Source organism: Sinohyriopsis cumingii, chromosome 11 (assembly GCF_028554795.1).
Source record: "Sinohyriopsis cumingii isolate HCF-2022 chromosome 11, ASM2855479v2, whole genome shotgun sequence".
Taxonomy (NCBI): Eukaryota; Metazoa; Mollusca; class Bivalvia; order Unionida; family Unionidae; genus Sinohyriopsis; species Sinohyriopsis cumingii.
Window position 1 is genome coordinate 66,811,434 of NC_142971.1, and position 12,307 is coordinate 66,823,740.

Below are 12,307 nucleotides of genomic sequence, written 5' to 3' on the forward strand. Positions count from 1 at the left end.
TTCCAAGGGAATAAAGACAGACTAATGACCATGAAACTCTCCCTTTTGTCTGGAAAAAAGCACCTTACCATCGTCAGTTGCTACGCTCCAACCATGACCAACCTGGAGGAAGTGAAGTTCAAGTTATATGAGGATCTTCACTCCGTCATTGCGGACGTTCCAATTGCAGGTAAGCTCGTCATTCTTGGCGACTTCAGTGCAAGAGTAGGTAGTGATCAAGTTGCCTGGGTTGGAGTGCTAGGAAAGCACGGAGTGGGTCACTGTAAGACCAATGGACTCCTTTTGCTCCAGTCTTGCGCGAGCATGAAATGCTGATCACCAATACAGTCTTCCGCCTCCCTATCCTTAACCGGACGTCATGGATGCATCCTGGCTCTAAACACTGGCATCTCCTCGACTACGTCATTATCAGGAATACGGACAGACAGGATATACTTATGACCAAGTTCTTGTGCAGCGTCGACTGCTGGACAGAACACCGCGTCATCATCACCAAGCTCAATATCGGCATTCAGCCCAAAAGACATCCGCAGGGAAAGAAGGCTCCTAAACTACTAAACATCACCAAGCTGATAAACACCAATACCAAACAGTCTCTTGTGGATGCCCTGGAGGAACGTCTGAACTCCACCCCTCCGGACGAACAAAATAACACGTGTAACATAGATTGATCTGAATACTAAAAAAATCCCACAGAGATCTGTGTATCAATAACACCGTGACAGTCTTTTCGTCAAGACAGTGAACAAAGGCAGTAAAGAAAACAAATCAACCTCGTATTCAGATCTTATCACGAGTATGGCGGCTGGGTGTTTAGGTGTCTAGTCAAACTTTTCGATTTTACAGGCAAGCTAATTTTATAGAAAAACGACAAAACGCTGAAACGAATGGATGCTTAATTTATCATGTCTTTAAAATTTACATTAGAACATATAGTCTTCTATGATTATGTACTGAACCATTACTAGATCCACGTATTAAGTATACTGAGTTATTATCCTGCGGATGGGACAATACGTATTCCATTGTATCTAGATCTGAACATAAATGGTGTCTCCTTTAATAATAATAATAATACTCTTTATTTTACGAGGATAACATATTTGATCGGGAATGGCCCATCTGTTACATGATCCTCAATTTTTGTAAGCGGTTGTTTTTTGTAAAAATATGAGAGAAAAAAGAATGCATACATACACGCATGTGTCCTCTAGCAGGTACTCACACAGATTTAAACTGAATATTCGTCAACAGATGTACAAATGAACAATATATTACACACATGTATACACAACATCGAATAAAACATGCCCATATTATTTCTGGACAAAATGATAAGGTTCATTATTGGGAGGCGTTTATATGTCATTCCAGCTGGTCATGAAAGGAATTCTATACAGTAGGTGCTGATACAGTGAATGAGCTTTTGTATTGGTTGGTTTTCGACGTCGGAGTCTGGAGATCTTTGTTGTAGATAGAAGATTACGCTCCGTATTTGATAAATTCAGTTCAGTTAGGTTAGAGATAAAATCTTAAGAAAGACCGTGTAAAAGACTTATATGGCGTGACTCCTTTGGGGATAAAAAGAACACCTGTTTGTAAGTGTAGCCATTGTAGGCGTATAAACTTGAGGGATTGGTAATAAAAAATTCAGAATTATTCGGGAGGCCATTTTACTGGAGTTTGTAAATTCAGAATAGATTAATATTGGAATATGTTTCCCCATATGTTACATCTGTTATCTATCAGTGGTATTATCTATCCCGAAAAATAAAGTTGAAGTGACTGGGGAGGCAGAAATTGCAACAGTGATGTGAAGAGAGTTCGTCTTTTGACTACCATTGCATACGCGTGAACGATATGTGTATTACAGCTGAGATGTTGATCAATGTAGATACCAAGAAGTTTTTATTTTTGACAGTAAACTCGTCTAGGTCATTTTGATTTTGAAATAAAACTTTCAAAATTAGTTGTTACTAGCGGATTCGTAAATGACTAAACAAACAAAATCGCCATTATATCAACAAGTGAATCAATGAACTCTTTGACCTCAGTTAAAGTTTTCTTTTTCTCTCACTCAAAGTCTTAGTTTGAATATATTCCTAAACTGAGTGTGAGAATACGCTTAAAGGTCACTGGCCACATATATTGTTCAAACGTATGCTAGTATTATAGTTATGTATGCACACAATAAAAACATTTAATTTGACTTAAAAAATCCGCTTTTTTAATGAAAAGATTATTCGGCAATCTCCATAAACAATCGGTAGTTTCCGCGTGTCAAAAATGGATATGACTTAAATTTATCCCTTCTATTCAACCTAACCGTTCAAGTGTTTAATTTCCCCACGTAAATGTCTATGTAATATATCTTGCGATCGTGCTTTTGTACAGCAAATATGGTTCACTGTTGCATATGTATGTAACCGAAAGAGTGATTATGGGACAAAATGGTTCTTTCTTTTTCCGAAAGACAATGTTTACCAGGAAAGTGGATTGAAGCTGTGGAATCGAATAGGTCGAAGGATGGGAAAGTTGTATCATTTATGCCGGATTATAGTCAATTCGGCCCAAGATATGTCGGCCCAAATTGGGCCGAAATTAAGAATATTCGGCCCAGCTCGAAAGACAATTCGGCCCAACTTAACAATAGTTTTAACAAGTTCGTTTTCTTCAAACAACAAGTTGATACATTAAAAATAATATGGCTTTTAAAGTATTGGTATAAAGCAAATTGATATACAATATTATCGATATATCAAATTGTGATCCACCCATGGCGCAATAATACGAATATATAATCATTCCTTTAACTGCAGGCATATAGATCAATTATGAATTTCTACTCATTAATCATAAATGAAATATGAAAATAATGATAACAAGTCTTAGTTGTCCCTGTTTTCTAAATTAAATTAAAATCGTACACAATTTCATCGGCCCTTTAATTTTTCCGTTACCTTTTCCGTCTCATGGGTAAGGGAACACATGTGCAAACATCTGGAGTGAGAGAGAAAAACTAATTGTGCTGGAAAAACATTACAACTTGCACCTACAAGAATATGGTTCGTCGTAACCATATGTTTACACCTTCCTTGCGATCTATCTACAGTGTTCATAATATCAATGATATATAGTTCAATAGCCTGTCGATACGATAAGTTAAATGTGTCGGTTACGAAGTACACATACTGTAACGTATTTAATGCGCTGATGTTGTTCTTAGACACCTCTCTCTCTCTCTCTCGATTATCGTATATTATCCACGAAAATACGAGCATAGGGGATTTTTGGTTGTGTCATTCGACATGTCTCTGGACCTATGAATGATAGTAAAATTAAGTCAAACGTTGAGAGAGAAAGAGAGAGAGAGAGAGAGAGAGAGAGAGAGAGAGAGAGAGAGAGAGAGAGAGTTTAATAGTCTTTAGAAATGTTAATTAAGCAGAATAATGACTTAGATCAACTACAAATATATTAAAATATTTTAATTACCTTTGCTGGTTCGTCATTTCGTTTAGTTTATATTCCACACTAATCCATATACGTTATAACGTGAATGCATGAGTTCATGTTCAGTGTGCAAAAAGCTAGCCGTGTTTGTAGTGCACTACTTTCTTCATAAAAAACCAGCTTTCGAATTAAATCATAAGTGTGTCTTACATTGATTTAATAATGTGAATAAAATAGAAATCAAAAAGAAAACAAATAACTTATCAATTTGCATATGTGATTGCTAACAACAACAAAAAAAAATGAATAGAACTACATTTTGTAGCGGACACACTCGCAGGGATGTGAGGAGTTCATTCACTCGGTCAATACGTAGTTGTCTGAAGCATATCCTAACTCCGTTCAAAGAGCAAATATATGTATTTGTATGTGATATAAATAAAATATATGTATGTTATGTACGGTGTACCAATGATATATCACTCGTTGTATAAATATTACATTAAAAGGAAACTCGGCAAGCGTCGCTTCCTTTTAATGAAAAATTAAAATGTATACATCTCGTGGAATATCGTTGATACAGCGCAATACTATATATATATATATATATATATATATATATATATATATATATATATATATATATATATATATATATATATATATATATATATATATATATATATATATAGATAGATAGATAGATAGATAGATAGATAGATAGATATATATAGATATAAAATTTAAGTAGGACAAAATGTTATTGACTGTTTGTATAGGTTGTAAAATAGAGTAGGTTTCTGGAAATAAATTTAAAATAAACTTAAAGTAACTAAACTGTCTTATATTCTTTAAAAGAAAATAATCATGCACATAAATGAGAGAAACCATAAACTGACATACCTTGTTAATTCTAATTAAATAAGTTATATATATATATATATATATATATATATATATATATATATATATATATATATATATATATATATATATATATATATATATATATATATATATATATTTGTTTATTTCTTTTTTTATGCTAAAAATATATGCATCTACCCAATGACATTCTGAATTTAAGTCTTCTGGTCAAATTATAAATATTGATTTATAAAACAATAATATCCACAAATAATAATCTACAGATTAGGTATACATTTTTCTAAGAATAGCGAAACAGTACATGAGATATTATAACAAAAATATACTTAATTTTAGGCTTCAGGCTGTAACACTGCTGCATAGCATGCACACTCGATTACACATTCATGGGGGGGGGGGGGATAATGCTGAGCATTTTGTCAGTGTTTAGTTGCTGCAATATGAAGCTCTTACCAGCAAATTGTATTTGTTTTCATTTTCAACTTGATGTCTTAGTGTGTGCGCGCGTAAATTGAAAACTTGTCATTACTAGCCAATATCATCAGCCATATTTGCTCCATTATTCCATACAAATAAGAACACTTATTTGAAAACAAAATTAAAGAAACTAACCTTCAATTGTTATCGTTTTTTTTCCTTCATTTTCATCACGCGAAATTTATTAAAGAAACAAATATATCCGCGTATATGTAGCGAATGCCGGCTGGTGTATGCATCCTTACTGTAGTGTGTATCGTTTATGTCAGATAATAAAATCGCAAAAAAAGATGGGAATATCACCCGCTTGTTTAAAGGCACCTGCCATTCACACATTATATGTTATAAGGTGCAAAATGACCAAGATTGTATTGTATCCAAGGTAACTATACATTGGAATCTCGCAAATAAAAATCATTATTTGAAAATACATTCAATGAGACCGCAAATGATAATCTTTTTGCTCGCATGGGTTACAAAAGTATTATTAAAGCAATTTATTGCAGTGTATACTATTTGCCCTGCGCACATCAATTATGATTGCATATGGCAAACAAATAGAAGCCCGGTAGATGAATAAACACAACTAGCAGCGAGCAATAAACTGCTTGTTTAAACTTACCGACAGGATATCCCAAAAAAAAAATTAATTTATAACAAAGCAAGCCAACCATGGAAACTGAATTTTAATGTGCCAATTTTTCTTGAAGTCGAGCGACATAAGGAAGCCAACTTTGGTTCCTTTGGATTCTTTTAAGTGTGTCGATTTCTTTTTCTTTACAAAGTTTTCCGACAAAGGGAAGCCAACATTGATTCCTTTTTACCTGCAAAAACTGGAATTTTGAAAGAAAAAAATGAAATAATGGAACAGTTTTGAAAGAGACACAATTTAGTGCGTCGTGCACGCACATCCATATAAGGATAAACAGTAAATTAGTTTTTAGTAGTTTCATTTAAACGTTCTCTATTCATAGTTTATAGTGTTTTATTTTTCGACAACAAGAAGCATGTACTTCGTCTTGTGGGAATAAATGTACGTCATTTCCGGTTGGCATCCTCTATTGGTGGGAAATCGTAGCCAAGGGGAAGTAACAGCGTTGTATACTTCTATTTCGAGTAATCAAATTATTATTTCTTCTTTACACTTGATTAAAAAACATATTTTTGTGCGAGTAGGACTACTTTTAATCATTTAATGCAAATCTGATGTGGAAAGAAAAATGTCGGAGTATGGCCGGTGATCTTTAAAGGAAGGTTAACTGGTTGTACCACACTTATATGAACCAATTAGACGTCCTCAACCTTTTCCGTGAAGTCGAGAAAGAAGCCTCGGATATATTCGGCACATTTCAGAACTATATTCCGAAACACGTTGTTTCACAATAATGTGGCGGCAAAGAGAGACAAACAGAAGCTTAACATTTTCGGCATGTGCTGTCGTAACGTATGTGCTGCACTCCGCCACAGCGTTCTCACCTAACACGTCAAATTAATTTGTATTTCTAACAACTGTGTCCGAGGTTATTTCACGACTTGAGGGAAATAGACGAGCGATGCTCCGATCGTTACAGAAACGCGGACTGGTTGTGTCACACTTTTCTTATAACTAAGACTAATTGTGCGTCTTCGTATAACGCTGACCTTATTCCCTCGTTTCATATCAGCAATGGACTCAGCATTTGTTTGAAAATTTCATGTTATTTTTGGTGTTTTTTTTTATATAAAAAAAAACATTTTGTGTTGTTTGCTGTTAATTTAATGTCAAGATGCCTCTTTCATACTTACAGGAGTTACAATATTTGATAACGTTTGAAAGACAAGAACTTTCATTTAGTGCTGAACAAAGAGATCTCAGATTCAAGTATGCTGACTTGGCTTACATTTGTGAAATGCACGTGACTACTATTTTCTTACCTCTTGAAGTCATGAAGCTGTTATATACATTTTTCAAGATGAGCCTTCTACTACAGTAAAATCTGTGCAGAATCAAAGTCAAATTAATTTGTGTTTCTGTGTTAGAACATATTTAATCGTGTAGACATGGACACATAATGAGTTTCAAGGAAATTATTGTAATCTTCCCTGTAAAATCCATGTCCACTAGTCGATATTTTATTTTCTGGATCACATTCGTATTTTGGCTCTCAGACCTTTGAAAATCTGTTAAAATGATGAGATAATTTCTATGCAACAAGCGGCATGGTACGAATTAAATCTGAGCACAAGACTAAGGAACAATCGCCTGACGAATGTGTAAAAACGTACAGTCCGCCTTGAGAAGGGTAAAGGTATTCAACATGACCAATGTGTAAAATTCACTGACAGTTTTCTCAATCAACCTTACTGTGAACCTAAAATAACCGGGCCTAGACAAAACAGCGGATATACAGTAATTATCACATTATTGGGAAATACTGATCAAATGTCTGAAGTAATAACAAAAATACTATATGACCCATGTTGCTGTGTCAGCAGCACCAAACTAAACTTCATAGTTTCCATAAGTTGGCGTACCCTACACCAAAACTAAACTTCATAGTTTCCTTAAGTTGGCGTACCCTACACCAAAAATAAACTTCATAGTTTCCTTAAGTTGGCATACCCTACACCAAACTAAACTTCATAGTTTCCTTAAGTTGGCATACCCTACACCAAACTAAACTTCATAGTTTCCATAAGTTGGCGTACCCTACACCAAACTAAACTTCATAGTTTCCATAAGTTGGCGTACCCTACACCAAACTAAACTTCATAGTTTCCTTAAGTTGGCGTACCCTACACCAAAACTAAACTTCTTAGTTTCCTTAAGTTGGCGTACCCTACACCAAACTAAACTTCATAGTTTCCTTAAGTTGGCGTACCCTACACCAAACTAAACTTCATAGTTTCCTTAAGTTGGCATACCCTACACCAAACTAAACTTCATAGTTTCCATAAGTTGGCGTACCCTTTACCAAACTAAACTTCATAGTTTCCATAAGTTGGCGTACCCTACACCAAACTAACTTCATAGTTTCCATAAGTTTGCGTACCCTACACCAAACTAAACTTCATAGTTTCCATAAGTTTGCGTACCCTACACCAAACTAAACTTCATAGTTTCCTTAAGTTGGCGTACCCTTCACCAAACTAAACTTCATAGTTTCCATAAGTTGGCGTACCCTAAACCAAACTAACCTTCATAGTTTCCTTAAGTTGGCGTACCCTACTCCAAACTAAACTTCATAGTTTCCATAAGTTGGCGTACCCTACACCAAACTAAACTTCATAGTTTCCATAAGTTGGCGTACCCTACACCAAACTAAACTTCATAGTTTCCATAAGTTGGCGTACCCTACACCAAACTAAACTCCATAGTTTCCATAAGTTGGCATACCCTACACCAAACTAAACTTCATAGTTTCCTTAAGTTGGCATGCCCTAGGAGTTTCATATTACACATCCTCTACTGAGTATTGTCCAAGAATGCACTCGTGATTCCCAACACAAGTGGTGATTTGTTTTTCCACGGCATGAACACAAGTTGGTGTTCTTAAAAAAAAACAAAAAACTTCCAACTTTGATTCTTGACACCGACAGAATTTAATCTGCATTACAAAGTTCATCAAAGTAACAGCTCTAAACTGAGAAATCCCGTCCAACTCGGTAACAAACAAAAGCATGATCTGACATATATCCAAATAAGAGCCAACGACGCTCCCTAACATACACTACTGGTCGGAGCATGGATAATATCCAACCTTGTATGGTAATTCACCTTAGCGGCGATGGTACTCAATAGCATATTGCATGCCACATACAAATTATTTTATGTTTACACTCACTCTTAAGTTTTAGTGCATATTGCAATGTTCATGAGAAATAGTTGAAGCAGGCGATTCAGTTATGATGTGTTGAAATTGTGACACACACACACACACACACACACACAATTTTTAATGACTTTCCTTGATAAAACAAAGTTTTTGTGATTTAGTTATGAATAATTTATTGTCATATGTCATTACTCTCTGATGAGTGGCTAAATATAACGGTCACGGTCAAACTGCGAGATCAATATGTACAAACGTAGCATTTTAGTGGTTTTTGTTTGGTAGAACTTATCTAATATTTTATGCAGAAAATGTTTTTCATTGTGAAATCCTTTTAACATGTATGCCACAATATTGTAGAATATCTGAAACTGGAAAGTATCAGCAAAATTGGGATATATCGACAGAAAATATTAATTATGTGCCGCATATGATATAGGTGATGAATTCACGATCTTTATCAATGGTAACATTTTGCTGAAATAATACAGCAATATTAGAAAAAATAAAATGTTAATACGTGCAAATTTATTAAACAGCTAAAGAAGACAAATATTAAGATTAAGTTCAATGTGTTAAGTTACAGATCAGATTAATTATGTCTTTCACATTTTGTCCCATTTTGTAAAATATATTATAACTCTTTATCAGAATAACTCTCTTTTTGACCATCTCTTTTCAACTTTTTGCATTGTCCTCAATACCACCGTCATTAAAAGCAAATCTGAAAGGTATATACTACAAACGGGAATCCTGAGAAACTGTCGAATTGTATATAGGTGGGGGTGAGTGGATGTATTTTGACAGGAACATTTAAACTTAAATATCTCGCTAGCCTTGCATGGTATCGAGTCTAAATGTCCAATCTCCCATAAATAAGCCTACTGAATAAATTAAAGTGATATCTCACTAGCCTTGTGTCGCATCGAGTCTAAACTTCCAATATCCCGTAAATCAGCCAACTGAATAAATTATAGTTATATGGTTGTCTCAGATCCACCTTAAATTCTGTCAAACCTGTCCTAATGGTCATGTAATCAGTGGTCACCTGTATTCCGTGGAGAGTGGTCATGTGTTTCTTCATCAATCAGTGGTTTACCATGCCTTCAGCGGTCACTGTAGTCTGTCTGCAGTGACCACTGTAGTCTGTCTGCAGTGACCGCTCAAAGTATACAAAATAAACTTCCTTTGTTTGATGAGCAATGCATGGTATTTATATATATTTTTAATATAAAGGAATATTACGCGAATTGATAGTTGAACATTTCGTATTTTGATTATACTTATCCAGTGTGTTTATCTCTGTCAACATCATTTATTTATTATTTTAAGATTTTGAATTAAAACTATCTCCGAAGAAAAAGAAAATACCGGTAATCGAATAGCGTATGTATTATTTAACACAAACGTGTCGTCTGCATTCCGGGTGTTACGCAATTCTACAAGAGGTTCAGAACATTGCATCGTAAGTATAGGTGTCGTACGTCTCTTTCTATCGGCCTCTGTGTAGAAAATTAGGACCATTGTGTCATTGTTCACAATCAGTTGGTGTAATAGGAGACCATCCCTACTTACATTATCTTCTCAGCAAGTCCTAATGTGTAAAACATAAAAATCAAATAAAGTTTGCAAATAATAGAGTCTAGCGTGATAAAAAAACATAATCAATGGAAATGGGAATTTTTGATCTGATGTTGTTAACAAAAAGTGGTGTAGTAAACGCAATCGATGTAAAGGTATGATATAAAATTGTATACCTTACCTGAAAGAAAATCGTGTGAAAACTTATTTTGTATAATACGGTAGGAATGTAGGTGGTAAGGATTGCAACATTTGTCAAGATATTATTCACTAGTTCAGGGATCCGCATGTGTCATATTATTACAGAAATCAGTATATGTCATAGTAGTATGCATTAAGATGTTCAAAATTAGGATACAAATTTGACACGGTATAAAAGCAGCATTCTTTAAAGCGATACTCAATCGTAATCAATCAGTAACAAAAACCCATCTCCTAAATGTCTAATTAAATAGAAATAAAAGTCCATCTCCTACATTCCTAATCAAATGGTAACAAAAAACCCATCTTCTACATTCCTAATCAAATGGTAAAAAGTCCATTTCCTACATTCCTAATCAAATGGTAACAAACGTCCATCTCCTACATTCCTAATCAAATGGTAACAAAAGTCCATCTCCTACATTCCTAATCAAATGGTAACAAAAGTCCATCTCCTACATTCCTAATCAAATGGTAACAAAAGTCCATCTCCTACATTCCTAATCAAATGGTAACAAAAGTCCATCTCCTACATTCCTAATCAAATGGTAACAAAAGTCCATCTCCTACATTCCTAATCAAATGGTAACAAAAGTCCATCTCCTACATTCCTAATCAAATGGTAACAAAAGTCCATTTCCTACATTCCTAATCAAATGGTAACAAAAGTCCATCTCCTGCATTCCTAATCAAATGGTAACAAACGTCCATCTCCTACATTCCTAATCAAATGGTAACAAAAGTCCATCCCCTACATTCCTAATCAAATGGTAACAAAAGACCATCTCCTACATTCCTAATCAAATAGAAACAAAAGTCCATCTCCTACATTCCTAATCAAATAGAAACAAAAGTCCATCTCTTACATTCCTAATCAAATGGTAACAAAAGCTCGTGTTATAAAGATTAACACTATCCTATGACGAAAGCCAGTGTCTACCACTTCTTTAAGAAATCAGCCTTTATCAGGGAGCGGAGGATCAAAACCATCTTGTTGATGGAAGACTGACATCGCAGTTGGTGCCCACAAACTTAGTGGATCGCTTGAACTGCACGACAAAGCACCGTACAGACAGGATACATATATTTATCGGATGTGAAAATTAACATATGGCCAGACAATGGTGGCTGGGCTGGTCCCACGCAGGGAGCACTAGTCAAGTCCGGGTAATGCGAACTAAGGACACTTGGCAATGAAATTTTTAATGTCTTTGAATCAATTATCCGGGTGACCTTTCACGCTGACGTTCAGAATTCTTTTTTTGAGATCATATCTGGTAAGCTGGAGCACTTCGGAGGTGGTATATATTCTCACGGGTTCTGGAGTATCACTTGTACGGCAGAGGTGAAAAGGAAGGTTTTTATCTAACAATCACAGTTTACGTGTCAGACTATGTGTCTGCCAGCCGGTATATTATCATCCTTTGTTTGCCTAAATTAGAGAGATGTATTCATAAATCAGGAATGAAAGCTTTCGATTACATTCAAATGAAGAGTTAGACAGTTTATATGGCAAGTCGTCTGCTGTAATAAATCTTGCATGACTCTCCTTGTTGTATATGTATTTCCCCTGATTATGTTCAAATTATATATATATATATATATATATATATATATATATATATATATATATATATATATATATATATATATATATATATATATTAACTTAATGCAATTATCTTTCCATATATGCAACACGTTGGACTTGATGACATGTAAAAAGATCTTGACATGCAATAAAAGAATTTCAAATTAAATGCAAATTTAAAAATTGCGTACCCATCAGTTTCTCATCGTAACTTGATCACGGTCTGTTATTTGATCCAGTACTAGATGCTAGTTACGAGCAGAGCTGAAACGAATAACCGAACATTCAGATTAGAACAATTTCTTGC

At 34.7% G+C, this 12,307-nt stretch overlaps 1 protein-coding gene across 4 annotated transcripts in view; it reads right to left on the reverse strand.

Moving 5' to 3' along the window:
* The window catches only part of LOC149788613 (globin-like), a 97,240-nt gene that overhangs the window by 54,110 nt on the left and 30,823 nt on the right, over positions 1-12,307 (reverse strand). For 2 of the 4 annotated variants that reach the window (XM_089974687.1, XM_089974688.1), the window contains exon 2: positions 12,192-12,264. The exons of 1 other annotated variant lie outside the window; for it this stretch is intronic. In XM_089974687.1, the coding sequence (XP_089830813.1) occupies positions 12,192-12,195 (4 nt within the window). In that variant the 5' untranslated portion in view covers positions 12,196-12,264. Of the gene's footprint in view, positions 1-3,492; positions 3,513-12,191; positions 12,265-12,307 lie in introns of those variants that run through there. One more of the 4 variants, XM_089974692.1, reaches the window with a different exon arrangement.